Here is a 15021-nt window from a genome sequence, read left to right as displayed (position 1 = left end):
GAATCCTGTCTTGTCTGCTAACCCCTCCAGCTCAGACTTTGTCTGCTTCAACCACTTTTACAGCCTTTTCTCTGCCTCTTAATAACAACATTAAGTGTGTTTGCCGCTCCCTCTGGCCCTTTTCGCTTAAAGCCTTAACGTTTGGGATGGTTTGTGAATTCAGAAGCCTGCTTTCTCGGAACGCAGGGGGTCTTGGCTATAGGTGTGGAAAGTGCTGCTTTGCCTCAATTCGGTGCTAGGTGGAGTTGTGAGACCAGAACGGGAGTGTCTGCTTTTAGGCTGCAACTTTTCCCTTGAAGGAAGTCCCAGTTTCTGGAAGGCGAAACTGGACAGTTTTTGTATTTGCATACAAAGAGATTAAATGAGGAACGGCTAAGGGAGCTGGGCATGTTTAGCCTGGAGAAGAGGAGGTTAAGGGGTGATATGATAGCCATGTTCAAATATATAAAAGGATGTCACATAGAGGAGGGAGAAAGGTTGTTTTCTGCTGCTCCAGAGAAGTGGACACGGAGCAATGGATCCAAACTACAAGAAAGAAGATTCCACCTAAACATTAGGAAGAACTTCCTGACAGTAAGAGCTGTTTGACAGTGGAATTTGCTGCCAAGGAGTGTGGTGGAGTCTCCTACTTTGGAGGTCTTTAAGCAGAGGCTTGACAACCATATGTCAGGAGTGCTCTGATGGTGTTTCCTGCTTGGCAGGGGGTTGGACTCGATGGCCCTTGTGGTCTCTTCCAACTCTATGATTCTATGATTCTATGATTCTAAAGCAGGCAAGGGGCACAGAATGTGGCATAATGCAGCCTGCTGGCTTGATGAAGGCGTAGTCTTTCTGCCCTTCGAGTGCAATGTACGTTCTTAAAGGCAGGAGAGGGAAGCACTAGGTGCCCCAGACAAAGACTGATTCAGTCCCTTACTGGTCATATGAGCCACTGCCTGTTGGGCATCGAAAAGAAACCAGACCAGCCTTGCTTTGCTGAAGCTTCTGGCATTATGGAATTGATTCATATAACTAACTCTCAAGCTGAACTGCCTCCAGCTGGGTCGCTGTGAGTTTTCCAGAACCCAGAACGAAAGTTTGAGCATCACAGAGGGTCACGTAGAATACGAAAATGTCATTACAAACGGTGACTTCCCCCCATCCTGTCATTTTTGGGTGAAGGTGGCTTCACCTTTATGTCTCTCCAGATGCAAAAACCTGTATTAGGTCTCATATTTGAAAAACTCTGAAAATTACCAGGTACTTAATTATTACAAACTTTTGGGGGTACTGCTTTTTTGGTGAGAACAAGTTATTTTGGATGCACGTGAGTAAAATTATGAAGATATCAGATGTTCTGGCTAGCTCAGAGGGGTAGCCTGTGAGTTCCCTGGAAGAAAATGGGAGAGAGGCTGTGTATCAATGTCTTTAGTTAACTTGCTGTTCCTCAGTTCTTTGGTGGCTTCCAGATGTTTTGGTTTAAGTTTGCCTTAAACAAAACACTGGTGATGATTGGAACTGATCTGTGGAGCAGATACTCACTTGTGAAAAGCTTCGTGCAAATGCTCTGATAAGGCTGGTGAGGCTTGGATAACATATCCTGACAGCAAGAGCTGTTCGACAGTGAAATTTGCTGCCAAGGAGTGTGGTGGAGTCTCCTTCTTTGGAAGTCTTTAAGCAGAGGCTTGACAACCATATGTCAGGAGTGCTCTGATGGTGTTTCCTGCTTGGCAGGGGGTTGGACTCGATGGCCCTTGTGGTCTCTTCCAACTCTATGATTCTATGATTCTATGATACCCATTTAGAATTTTCTCACTGATTCTAACCTCTATAGTTACCTGTAGCTTTCTGTAGTTGTTCTTTTTCATCTGTCTTGCAGATGGACTCACTTTGCTGCCCATCTCTCCTTGTAGTACATGTTTGATGACTAATTTTCACTCTTCCTTCTCATGTGTGTGTGTTTATACTTGTAGCCACCTCTTATTCCCTTGCTCTCACCCAAGAGGGATGTGCTCAACTGGCTTTGTCTTATCTGTTGCAGCTGAAAACCCAGTTGAACGAGACTTTATCCAAACTCAAAATTGATCAGAGCGAGAGGCAGAAACTAGCAGTTGACTTGCCTAAGGTAAGGAATGGGTCTGAGTGGTCTAGGGGGAATCAAAGATACAGTGCTTTGTAGCTTGAGACCCAACTGCAGCCTGTGTCACACAGTGTTTTCCTCTAGCTTAAGTTACTGTGCCAGTTATGGCTCCCTCGCTGACAGAGAAGTCCCGGTCACAGTTATCTATCCTTTGCCAACCTCTAGGCTGCGCTGTTGCTGTGTGTTTCCTATGGGGCTTCCTTTTTAAGGCTATTCAGAAAAGCCTTTCCAAAATGCTGCTTCAAGGTTGTGAACAAGGAACGGGCTGTTGGGAACACAGCTCACCTGTTCTCCAACAGCTTCCCGAGCCCCAGGTCTGTTTCTCCAAGAAAATTAGCTCGGTTGGTTAGAGCAGTATTTTTCAACCTTTTTTGGGCAAAGGCACACTTGTTTCATGAAAAAAATCATGAGGCATGATCATGTCCGCTCTCATCCGATCCCATCTGATCTGATCCCCACCCAGGATGGATGGAAAATAGGGTGGACACAGTCCGGTGCCCGCCTAGTGGGCGAAAATTTGACTTTTTTTAAAAAAAAATCTTTCGGATTTTTCAATTTTTCCCACGGCACACCAGGCAACATCTCGTGGCACACTAGTGTGCCGCGGAACAGTGGTTGAAAAACACTGGGTTAGAGCATGGTGCTGATAATGCCAAGGTTGCAGGTTCGATCCTCGTATGGACAGCTGCATATTCCTGCATTTCAGGGGGTTGGACGAGATGATCCTAGGGGCCCCTTTATCATTCCATCCCATTGCAATTAAAAGCCATTGTGCTTATTTTTAAAGCCCTGTTTTGTCCCCTTCTGCCATGTCAAACTTTCTGTGCATTAGGATGGTGTCTTGAAATGCTTATCTGGTGTGCGTCTCCCTTTCAGAAATTAGGCAGGATGTGACTGTAAGACTGTGTTGTGGAGCCACCGCCTCCATCTTTCCAGCACCAGGCAAAGACTTTTTAATCTCTGGCTATTTATGGGTTTATCTGACTGCTGTGATCTTAGGCTGCTTGTGATGCCATTTTGCTTACTTCTTTGGCTGCCTCGAGAGCATTTGTGAAGAAGGGTGAAAGCATCGCCTAGAGCACATCACTTTCAGATGCCCAGATGGACACTTGCATCGCCCTGTATTCGTGCAGCTCGTGAGATTGTGTCTCACAGAAAGTGCTTGCCCAGGGATGCTCAAGAGGGAGCCAAAGCCACTCCTGGATTCCTGATTGAAGTTAGCCCACGTGATGCCTGTGTCTGGAAGCACAGCTGTTGCATCCATGCTTCGTATTTTCAAATACTGCATTACAAGGCCCCACCTCACAAAAACAGTCCTCAGCATTCTGGGATTTTTATCCTGACCTGGACATTCTCTGTTTCCCAACTTTAGTAGCTCACAGTGATATCTGGTGTTTTGCTATTTCAACTGGGACGCCGGTGGTGCTGCGGTCTAAACCACAGAGCCTAGGACTTGCCGATCAGAAGGTCGGCAGTTCGAATCCCCGCGACGGGGTGAGCTCCCATTGCTCGGTCCCTGCTCCTGCAGTTCGAAAGCACGTCAAAGTGCAAGTAGATAAATAGGTACCACTCCGGCGGGAAGGTAAATGGTGTTTCCGTGTGCTGCTCTGGTTCACCAAAAGCAGCTTAGTCATGCTGGCCACATGACCTGGAAGCTGTACGCTGGCTCCCTTGGCCAGTAAAGCGAAATGAGCGCCGCAACCCCAGAGTCGTCCACGACTGGATCTAACGGTCAGGGGTCCCTTTACCTTTTACTATTTCAACAAGCCTTCCACACAGAGGTCTTTATTGCAGTTGGTGTCCTTGTTGAATTGAGTTGATTTTATTAATGTGCTGTTCTTGTCTACACACACACACACACAAAAAAAAAAAACAACAACAGTGTTTATACATACAATTGTTTTACCTGCTTTTATATGTGTATCTGTTTTTTAGATGCTTTCATTATATGGTTAATCACTCTGGGGCACCTAACAACAGGAAGCAATTCCTAAATGAAACACACAATAATACTCAAAGTATTTCCTCTGCTGCTTCTCCCTTAAGGCCCAGGAATCGCTCGTTACTCTAGAAAGGGAAATAGGAAAAGCCGCAGGGGACACCAATGTGATTGAGAACAGTGACGTCTCCTCACAGACGGTGAGTGTTACCTTGGGCATATAAAAGCCATATGATGTGCAGGCATTACCAGAATCCTTCAGCAGCAGCTTCACTGGTGTGTGTGTCTATGTATGTGTGTGTGGCCAAATGGCTGTATTTGGCTACCAGCCGGAATGAATTGTTGCTTAATCCGGCTCTGCACAGTCCTGCCTGCATGGCACTTTTGCAGAGATCCTGGAAGACGTAATATTCATTAAGCAGATAAGCAAAAGGGCAGAGCCAATTAGCCATGGGTTCAGATCGCCTCTTAGAACTCCTCTCTGCCTAGACATTGCCCACGTTTTCCTCAATCGAGACCTAGACTACTTTCTGCTTTTGAACGGCTGCTAATGGGGAATCCTAGTCCCAGCCTGTTCCGCGTCACTTTTACAACTGGGTGGCCCAGCACAGTAGAAGAGTTAGGATTTGATATCCCGCTTTATCACTCCCCTAAGGAGTCTCAAAGCGGCTAACAATCTCCTTTCCCTTCCTCCCCCACAACAAATACTCTGTGAAGTGAGTGGGGCTGAGAGACTTCAGAGAAGTGTGACTAGCCCAAGGTCACCCAGCAGCTGCATGTGGAGGAGCAGGGAAGCAAACCCGGTTCACCAGATTACGAGTCTACCGCTCTGAACCACTACACCACTGCGGCTCCCAGTGTGTTTGTGTCAGGCTGTTGAGGCCCGTGGTGGTTGGAGGGCCACTTTTAGAGATCTGAAGATGTCACGCAGCACTGTTGTTTTCCCTCACCCCCCTTGTATTTGTGTGTGTGTGTGGTTTGCAACTCTGGATGAATGGAACGAAGGCCCAGCAGGTGGCAGGGCGGCTGCGTATTGGCAGCCCCAACTCATTTCCAACCAAAGGTAGAAATGACATTCTTATTAAAAATCTGACGTACCTGCACCTTTCTTTTACCATCTGTGACTGGATTAAAGACTTTTTCAGGGATCGGACACAAACAGTGAGGATTGGGACTGTTATATCTACTTCCCTGAAGCTTAGGACTGGCACCCCACAGGGATGTGTGCTAAGCTCCTACCTGTACTCATTGCACACATATGACTGCAAATCATCTAATCCATCCACAGTAATTATTAAGTTTGCTGATGATACTACCATAATGGGCCTAATTGCAGGCAGAGATGAAACAGCGTACAGGGGGGAGGTTTGAAAAGTATCTACATGGTGCTTAGAGAATAACTTGCACCTAAATGTTAGTAAGACAAAGGAGATGGTGTTGAACTTCCAGAGGAAGAGAGGGGAACCTGCCCCGTTGTATATTATCAGGGAGGCCTGTGTGGAGAGAGTCTCCCCCTTTAAGTTCCTGGGAGTTTACCTTAGTGAGGACCTCACTTGGAAAATCATCATAACTCAGGTGGTCAGAAAGGCCCAACAGAGAATCCATTTCCTCAGGGTCTTGCGAAAGAATAATGTTAAACAACAACTGATGAACTCCTTTTACCGGTCCACAATAGAAAGTGTCCTTTCATATTGTATCACAGTGTGGTGTGCTGGCCTGACAGCCACGGACAGAAAGTCTCAACAGAGGGTAGTGAATACAGCACATGATATCATGGGCTGTCCCTTGAGTCCGCTAGATGAAATCGCAAGGGATCGTTGCCTTAGGAGAGCGAGAAAAATTCTCAGGGATCACTCACACCCTGGCCATCACCTCTTTAATCTTCTACCCTTGGGCAGGAGATAAAGAACTATAATCAGCCGTACCAACAGGCTAAAAAATAGCTTCTATCCGTGGGCTGTTAGGCTGTTGAACGAAAAATAACATAGCAAAATTGACTTGCAAGGTGGTGTGTTGTTTGATAAGAGATTGAGTGTTTGGGAGGGAGGCTTGTTTAATTTCATTGTACACAGGTTGTACAGGTTATTATTATTTTCCCCTCCCGGTTGCAAATTATACCAAGCCGGAACCTAACATGAAGGCCCCTGGGGGCCTTTTACCCTGGGGCTTCTGCATCAAAGCCTACTTCTTGCTGCGCCTGGGCTGTTCCACTTCGGATTGCAGGGGTGGTGGTGGTGGTTACAGGAGCGAATGACCCTCCATTAAAAATAATCCAATCCACACACATAGAATAGTAGCACGCCAGGGGAGAGCAGTTTTTATCCCATCCTTCTCCCCTGGCGTGCTAGTTCTTGGTGCAGAGGGATTTTTTATTTTCATTTTATTTTTTTGTGCAGTGGACCTGAGAGCGTCCTTGCCCTGCTGTGTCCTGGGGATCCCTTGGGGAACAGAAGGGAGACTAGCAGCCTGCCTTGCTCTTCGTTCTGTTCCAAAGGAGGGGCTTCACCCTTTCATTTGAGATGTCTTGCGTGGTGCAGCCTTGGGCATGGCAAGCCCCTTCGGCCTCTGGCTGATTGCCTACCCTGCACTCTAAAATTCAGTGTTAAATCTCCCCACCTGCCCACTCTCAAGCTGTTCCTTCCGCCGCAACTCCTGTTTGCTAACTGCTTTCTCTCCCCTCCTTTCCCCTCTAGGCAGGGCCCGATAAAAGCCTCAACGTAGCCATGAGCCAGGATGTTGCCCATCTCAAGAAACTGCTTGCGTCAGTCAGCCAACTGCTTGCGAAAGGAAAAGAACACTACCAGCTACTAGGTAGGAGAGTTCCAGGGAGGGTCACCAGCTCCATTTCCTGGGGGTGGGCAAAAAGCAGGGCCGGCCCACCCATGAGGTGGAGCGAAGCAGCTGCCTCGGGCAGTGGAATACAACAGGGTGGTACTGCCGCAGGTACCCCGCCTGCCACTGTTGCTGCTGAGGTTTTGTGGCAGTGGTAGCTTCCAGCGAGATTTTGTGAGATTTCATGGAACTCTTGCGAGATATGCCGTCTTTTTCGCTCCATAAGATGCACCCGACCATAAGACACACCTCGTTTTTAGAGGGGGAATGCAAGAAAAAAATATTTTTAAAGGGAGCGCGGAGCAGAGCCTGGGATGCATACAGGCGATGCTCCGCACTCCCTTTCACAAGCCATGTGGAGCGTGTGTGCGCCGCTTGCAGGCTTTTCCCCAGGAGGTGACTGATGGGCTGCCCTTCTCCCTCCTTGGGGGAAAAGCCCCCAAGAGCTGCGCACACGCTCCATGCAGCTCGTGAAAGGGAGTGCGGCTCTCGGGGGCTTTTCTGGGAGGTGGGGGAAGGGACTGAGGGGCTGCCTGCTGGCCCTGGTAAAAAGAAGAGCTTTGGGAGACCAGGCAGCAGAATGAAGTGGTATGGAGTGGAATGTACCATCTCAGGGCTGCAGTTGAGGGAAACCATTGTTAAAGGCTCCTTAATATAAAATAGCACATCAGAAAAAGGATTTTTGAGACCAGACCATTCTCATCTGTTAAACCGAAAAGCTTCTCTGGAAGAATGCTGTGTATGTGTTTTACATATAATAATATTTTCCTCACAGCCTGAAGTGGTACAATCCTCTTGACCCCCTCACAATTCAACAGTGTTGTTGTTTCTGCATGTGTAGGCTAGACCTAAGTGCCTCCATATCCTGAGTCTGGTCTGATCATGTTATATAGAGTTGAAAAGAATTCCTTCCTCTAGTTAAACTGCCAAGGGGTCCTGGGAGATGGGTTGCTTCCCATTGTGCAGCTTGACTCGCTTGCAGGAGCCACTTGGACGGTTAAAACTGTGGCTTGTGACTCTCGCCCTTCTGGCCAGAACATCCAACAGGGCTTTCCCAGCTCTGACTTTTGTGGGCTGCTCCCATAGACTCCAAATCAATTCCGAGGAAGGATCACGCCTGTTGTGATCTTGGGATCACACAACTTCTCCTTTTAAGTTCCATTTGCAAACACACAACTTTGATAATTCAGATCACGGCAGTCTGAGGTTGTGAATTTTTAGCATTCTGAATATTCTGTTTAAGCTCCTCCCCCTCCTAATAAAATAATAATAATAATATGCAGCCCATGTGACTGGGTTGCCCCAGCCACTCTGGGCGGCTCCTAGCAAAATATTAAAAACACAGTAAAGTGTGTTTAGAAAAGTTTTAATTTTGAAACGCCACTTTTGACTTTCAGTATGTGTCAGCTCTGAATATTCAGCGGGTTTTGAATTTGAGCTTATTGTGTCTTTCCCCTCCCCTATTTAAAAAATCCTGATTCCTATTTTTTAAAACTTCAAAGGCTTCTGGATATTTCTTTATTTATTTATAAATAAGAGTTTTTTGCCCTTCACCATAAGATTCCAGGCCGGGTTACCATGATAATAGGCAGATACAATCATTAACAATTTATAAAACAAGTAAAACCGTTCCCAAATGGAACAGAACAGTATAAATTCAACCAAAGCGGTAGGGCCCACAAAATTAAATAGCTCTGCTGCAATAAGGAGTCGTTCCTTTAGAATATGGTGTTGCCTCTGTTGGCTTTTCAGTGCCCACTAAAGACTCTTCCCAGAAGCCTTTTTAAGTAGAGACCTTTTCAAGGTCCCCATCTGCATTGCAGATTTTTTCCGTTTTTTAGGTGCTTTATGGTTTGTGTGTTTGCTGCCCTGGGTTCCTTTGGGCGAAAGGGTGGGAATATAAATTTAATAAATAAATGAAATAATATGGCGAAAGCTGTACAATGAAGATGTTTGGGTGTCCCTCTTTGGGGAAGGAGTTTATGAACTGGCACAGTGAAAGCCTGGGCTGCCATTTCCCGCTTTATTTTTCTTCTATCTGGAGGAATTACATGTAACCCTACGTTACCCTAAAGTTGTAGGACTCCTTTTTCAGTGTATAAAAACAATTTTTTAAAAAAAGTATTTTGCAATAGCTACTTTTTCATGCTTACCTTACCTTACCTTACCTTAAATTTCTTTTCTTTTGTTTCTTCTTCTTTTGCAGAATGAAATCATGGGGAGACCGTTAATTTGGGGGTAGCAGAAGGCACTGTATTTTATATTTTGCCAAATTAAAGCCTTATTTATGTGTTCACAACCCTTTCTACTTCGTCAAACACTGAACAGAGTTTTGTCTTTTCTACTCCTTGTTAGACTACTGATTTAAACAAGATGATGAAGAAGAAGACTCTGCAGACACCTCCAGAGTTTAGTTTTATAATAAATAAATAAATAAAACAAAACAGTTTGGATAAATTAGAGCTTTACATTCCTGGAGCCTACAGTGAACGTATAACCTCTTGTCTTTACTATGCTCAGTAAAACTTGTTCAGACACACCCACCTGATGTGGTAACAGCAGCAGTAAACAGTAACGTTTTAATACTGACAGTCTACACTGTTTTACTTAGATACATTTTGGGGAGTAGCGGCCTCTGACTTCCACCTTCAATTAAACACTCCTCCCCTCCCCTTCTCTCCCCTGCCCCCTTTTTTTGGTTGCTAATGTAATCAGTTTTTGTAATGGTGTCGGCGAATAAAGGGATGCTTATTACTCAGACTGTAGCGTTGCGTGTTTGATTTGTGACTCGAGTGAGCCAGCAATAAATCACACTGCCCAAGTTGGAGTTAACCCTGTATTGGCAAAAACACGATCTGTACAGGAGTGTCAGGCCTAATGAGCACAACAACTCATTTCCGGCGGGTCTTGCCCCCATGAAGCAGTTGCTGAGACTGAAGGTCCCCACAGCAGCCTAAGTCCCCTCCTCTCCAGGGTTTCCCCAAGCAATCTGAGACTGTGCCTATGTGAAGCTAACTTCACCTCTGCTCTGTTCACTCCTCTGCTGGTTCTGGGAAACCAGGGGGAGGGGAGCTTGTCGCAGCAGGAGGGGGAGCATAGCTGTCAACTTACAGATTTGAAAATAAGGGACCAGCAGCCTCGAAAATAAGGGATCAGCAGCCAAAATAAGGGATTTTAGTCAACCAGCAGCCAAACGAAGCCACAAGTGGTGGTTCCCATAGCGCAGCAACCCGGCAAAGGGGATGCAGCAAGGAAAACCACCGTCACCTCTCCGCTGGGAAGCGCTGAGCAAAGGCGAGTCCCCAGGCAACGCGGCCAATTTGATCGGCACAAGGCATGCAAGCTCCACCCTCCAGTCATTCTTAGACTCCTTATTGGGTGAGCAACGCAGCCAAGCAACACAGTTGGAGCCTCCCTCCCCCCTGGCCGGGAGGGAGATGAGCTGCTTCCTTTGAAACCTGGGGAATTTAAGGGACATCATCAATAAGGGACAACAGCGGGACATGGCGCAGGGATAAGGGACTGTCCCGCCAAATAAGGGACGCTTGACAGCTATGAGGGGGAGACACGTGGGCCTCTTCCCCAGCTGGACTCATCTCTGCCACTTTGTCAGCTTCGCCTTTGAGCCGGCGGCACCAATGACTGGGCTCAACCTCTTCTGCCCCGACTGGGCCAGGCGAGCTGGGAGAGCACTTCCAGAGACCTTCCACGCAGGAAGCAGGTCTAAGTGCAATGGACTCACAACTTTGAGCTGTGAGCACCAAACTCAGTGCCAAAGTCAGCAGAGCACAGGAGAGTATGAACTACACGAACGACGCCTCTGAAGCATAACTTCTTTATTCTTTTACAACTACTGCAAAACTAAAATACAAACTAGAAACTAAAGACTGTCGGCGGCTACTGGACTGCATGAGTGTTACAGTTGCTTAAGCAGTCATCTTATCACTACACCAGGGGTCTGCAACCCGCGGCTCCGGAGCCGCATGTGGCTCTTTTACACCTTTGCTGCGGCTCCGGGGCAGATACTAGCGAGGGGAAGGGGGCGCATTGTGCGCCCCGACACTCCGCACTGTGGCGGGCGCTGTACTGGCTGTGACATCACATGGAGGAGTTGCGTGCATTAGTCACGCACCGTCCCGACGTCACCTTCCCGCCCACCCGCTACATTGTAAGGGGCATGTACGTGGTCACTGTTTTGAAGGGGAGTGAAGAAACACACACACACACAGGTAACTTGTTAATTTAACGTTTATTTCTATGAGGAGGAGTAATTCTGAGGGGTCAAACAAAGAAATAATTTTTAAAAAGTGACAAAAAAAGTTATTTTTATAATGACGAGTTTTGCGGCTCCCAGTTTTTTTTCCTTTGGAAACGGGTCCAAGTGGCTCTTTTTGTCTTAAAGGTTGCAGACCCCTGCTCTACACAGATAACACTCAGACTCCCACAGAGTCAGGCTGGAGCTGAAGAAGCAGATTCCGCCCCCTCCTTTCTGAAAACATTGTCAGGAGATTCTTGCAATGGGAGGGGTGAAACATCCACACACTTGACCTCCTCTCCAGCTTCTGCCCCTGAATCTGGACTTCTCTTTTTAACCACAGACTTCCCATGCTCACGCAGCCCTGCTACCTCCTGGAACTTTCCCAAGCCATCTGAGACTATGCCAGTGTGCCTGCCTTTGCTCCTATCGCTTCATACCTCTCCTGGTCTTGGGAGACTAGGGGGAGGGGAGCTTAGAAGGCAAGACACCTCTGCTTCTTCACCAGCCTGACTCATCTCTGCCTCTTGGCCTCCCTCCACTCCTGCTTTAGCTTCTGCGTCCAATTCTGGAGTCTCTGCCAGACTCTCCCTGCCTATTAAACCTCTTCGGCTTCTGACACCTCCTCTTCCCAAATCTTCTCCCTCTGACCACTCATCACTGTCCCACCACCAATCCCCTGGCTCTGAGCCTTCTTCCCTTGGTGGTTCCCCACCTGATTCCTCCCACCTTTCCTCTGCGTCCAACCAGTCTGGGATTTCCTGGAGGAAGTTGGCATCCGCCAAGTTGCAGTGAGCATAAGAACATCAGAAGACAGCCCTTCTGGACTAGGTCAGTGGTCCATCTAGAAGAGCAAACCACGTGCCTATGGGAATCCATCAAGCAGAACCTGAGCACAAGACAACTCCCTCCTCTTGTGGCTCCCGGCAGCTGGAATTCAGAATCATTGCAACCATGGGTGAGTGCAGAGAGCACCGCGGGTTCATGGGGAACCCATTTGTAGACGACCTGATTCTGGGTCAAGGTTTCGTACGTAGCAGAGCAGCTCTACGGAAAGTCAGCCCTCAACGCAAGTGGTTGTTTATTCAACACACAAATAAACTTGCAGTGAACCTTGGTTAAGCCGATGCCATGACAACGTCGGGAGCAGCTCTGCTGGATCAGCCAAAGGGCCTGTTTAGTTCAGCATCTTCTTTTCCCCAGTGGCCAGCCAGATGCCGAAATCTGGAATGACCAAACAGGAGATGAATGCAAGAGCCCTGTGTTTCTTCAGCTGCTGCTGTTCTGAGTCGTGCTGGCTGTTCGCAGCCTTCATGACTAGAAGCCAGATGTATGTAGTTTCATCCTCCATGTGTTTAATCCTCTTCTAAAGCCATCTAACTCAGGGTTGCCCAAACCTGGGTCTCCAGCTGTTTTTGGACTACAACTCCCATCATCTCCAGCTTGCAGTGGTCAAGGCTGATGGGAACTGTATTCTCCTTCACGAGAGGTCCAGAGGGTGGCAACACGAGAACGGGGCCTTCTCTGCAGTGGCTCCCCATTCGTGGAATGCTCGTCCCAGGGAGGTTCACCTGGCGCCTTCATGATACACCATTAGGTGCCAGGCAGAAACGTTCCTCTTTAACCAGGCCTTGGGCTGACTGACATTCAGTGCCCTTTTAGAATGTGTGTGTGTGTTTTATTAGGTTGTTCTTGTTTTTATTTTGATTATGTATTTTGTGTTTTTATATTGGGATTTTATCCTGCGAACTGCCCTGAGACCTGCGGGTATAGGGTGGTAAATGAATTTAATTAATAATACTAATAATAGTCTAAAAACAGCTGGAAACCCAAGTTTAGAAAGCCCTGATCTAACCCAACAGCAAGCACCATGACTTGCGATTGCAAATTCCGTAGTTCAGCTGCGTGAAAAAGACTTGCTTCTGCCTCTCCTGTGGGTCTAAGGTTTTTTGAGGGAGGGAAAAGAAAAACTTATCACCACTTTCTCTTTTCTCTACACAACGCAGACCACATTTCCCCCCACAAACTAACCCCACTTAAACATATGGGTAACCTTTCCTCACAGGGCAGTTTCTCCATCCTGCTGATCACTTCACTTGGACCTTTTCCAGCTCTACGGTAGCCCTTTTGAGGTGAGGCAGCCAGAACAGAACACAGTACAGTCATACCTTGTGTTGCGTTTGCTTCAGGTTGAGTGTTTTCAGGTTGACTCCTGTGGCGACCCGGAAGTAGCGCAAAGGGTTACCTCTGGGTTTCGCCGCATGTGCAGATGCTCAAAATGATATCATGCGCAGAAGCAGCGAATCGCGACCCGCGCAGACGCAGGTTACGTTCTGCTCAGGTTGCGAACGGGGCTCCGGAACGGATCGCATTCGTAACCAGAGGTACCACTGTACAGTGGAACCTTGGGTTGCGAACCTGATCCATGCGGGAGGCACGTTCGCAACCCGCAGCGCCGCGTCTGTGCACGCGTGGGTCACGATTCGGCGCTTCTGCGCATGCGCAAAGTGTGATTTAGGGCTTCTGCGCGGGCGCCGAAACCCAGAAGTAACCCGTTCTGGTATTTCTGGGTTCAGTGCGGTGCGCAACCCGAAAACGCATAACCTGAAGCGTCTGTAACCCGAGGTACCACTGTATTACAAGTTGTTACATTTGTGCAGATCAGTTCTTCCCAAACACCCACCCACCCCACCCTACCTAGATCACTTGAAAATGGCTGAGGGTCTTAGCGACTTAATGAGTTTTCTCCCTGTTGTAGCAGCTGCAATAAATAGGCTGCGCTAGATACTGTATGATTTCTAATTGCATTTTTATTGCTTCTTTTATTTCCGATAGACGTTCTTATATAATGCATTCCAAATTCTTATAGGGTAGCATAACAACATAAGAAATAAAAGAAGCAATTAAAATACAATTGAAAACCGCCATGGATATTAAATGCGATGGGTGCGTTGTCTTCTGTCTTCAACCCCAAATCCATAAGCATGCCACAGAGACATGATATCGGCAGCTTCGTTTTTAAAATCCGTTTCCTAATAATTTCTAGGGTGCAATTTGACAATATGACGTTGCAGCACCCTCTTCTCTCATCCCAGTGTGGTGTAGTGGTTACCTCACAGAGTGTTTGTTGTGGGGGAGGAAGGGAAAGGAGATTGTTAGCTGCTTTGAGACTCCTTTGGGTAGTGATAAAGCAGGATATCAAATCCAAACTCCTCCTCCTCCTCCTCCTCCTCCTCTATATAGTTGAGAGTTCCAATGTCCAAAAGTCCAGGACGGCAGTTATAGCAAACGGCACCCCACTTCCTTTGCCCATATTTCTGCAATAAAGTTGTGACATCAGGAATTGGTAAGAGGACTAACAGTGTGATTGAAAAAGGAAACATGCTAAATCTCCTCACCTTTCTCTCCCCCCCCATCAAATCAAGCCCATATACTCTCACACCACATCATGCTTGCACACCTGTAGGAATCTTAACTTACTCCTCGTGTTTTGGGAACGGTTTAGGTACCTTGTACCTGTGCTCAGTGTAAGGGGCGAAAAAGCCTACAGTTTTTAATAGGAATGGGAAAGTACTGATTCCCTAGAAAGGAAGGGGGAATCTAACGCCCAGTGCGGCCAAGAAGAAAACTTGCCTCCCCTACTGCCCCCCCCCACCGACTGAGATCTCTCTGTAATAAATAAATAAAACTACTTACTTATACTTTTCAGGTTTATACATTTCACCAACTTCACAATCATTTTAACATTTCAAAACTTGACTTTCTTCCTCCTCCATCTTTCTGCGGTTCCTTGATTTTATTTTTAATATCTTCTGCATATCCAAATTAACTTAATTTGTTCATTTATTCGTCTGCTTTAAATATATACCCTTATAA

General features: G+C 47.0%; 1 protein-coding gene and 1 long non-coding RNA gene across 6 annotated transcripts in view; one reads left to right on the top strand and one right to left on the bottom strand.

Moving 5' to 3' along the window:
• KTN1 (kinectin 1) overlaps nt 1-9650 on the top strand; it is a 76423-nt gene extending 66773 nt beyond the window's left edge. For all 5 annotated transcript variants that reach the window (XM_082216607.1, XM_082216610.1, XM_082216609.1 and 2 more), the window contains 4 exons: nt 2021-2104; nt 4166-4258; nt 6752-6869; nt 9097-9650. In XM_082216607.1, the coding sequence (XP_082072733.1) occupies nt 2021-2104; nt 4166-4258; nt 6752-6869; nt 9097-9101 (300 nt within the window). In that variant the 3' untranslated portion in view covers nt 9102-9650. The remainder of the gene's footprint in view (nt 1-2020; nt 2105-4165; nt 4259-6751; nt 6870-9096) is intronic.
• The window catches only part of LOC309531295, a 49243-nt gene that overhangs the window by 2746 nt on the left and 31476 nt on the right, over nt 1-15021 (bottom strand). The gene's annotated exons all lie outside the window — the stretch shown is intronic.

This window comes from Podarcis vaucheri, assembly GCF_965113315.1.
Source record: "Podarcis vaucheri genome assembly, chromosome: 1".
In the NCBI taxonomy this organism is placed as follows: domain Eukaryota; kingdom Metazoa; phylum Chordata; class Lepidosauria; order Squamata; family Lacertidae; genus Podarcis; species Podarcis vaucheri.
The sequence above is the reverse complement of the archived record's forward strand: the minus strand, read 5'-3'. Positions and strand labels throughout refer to the sequence as shown.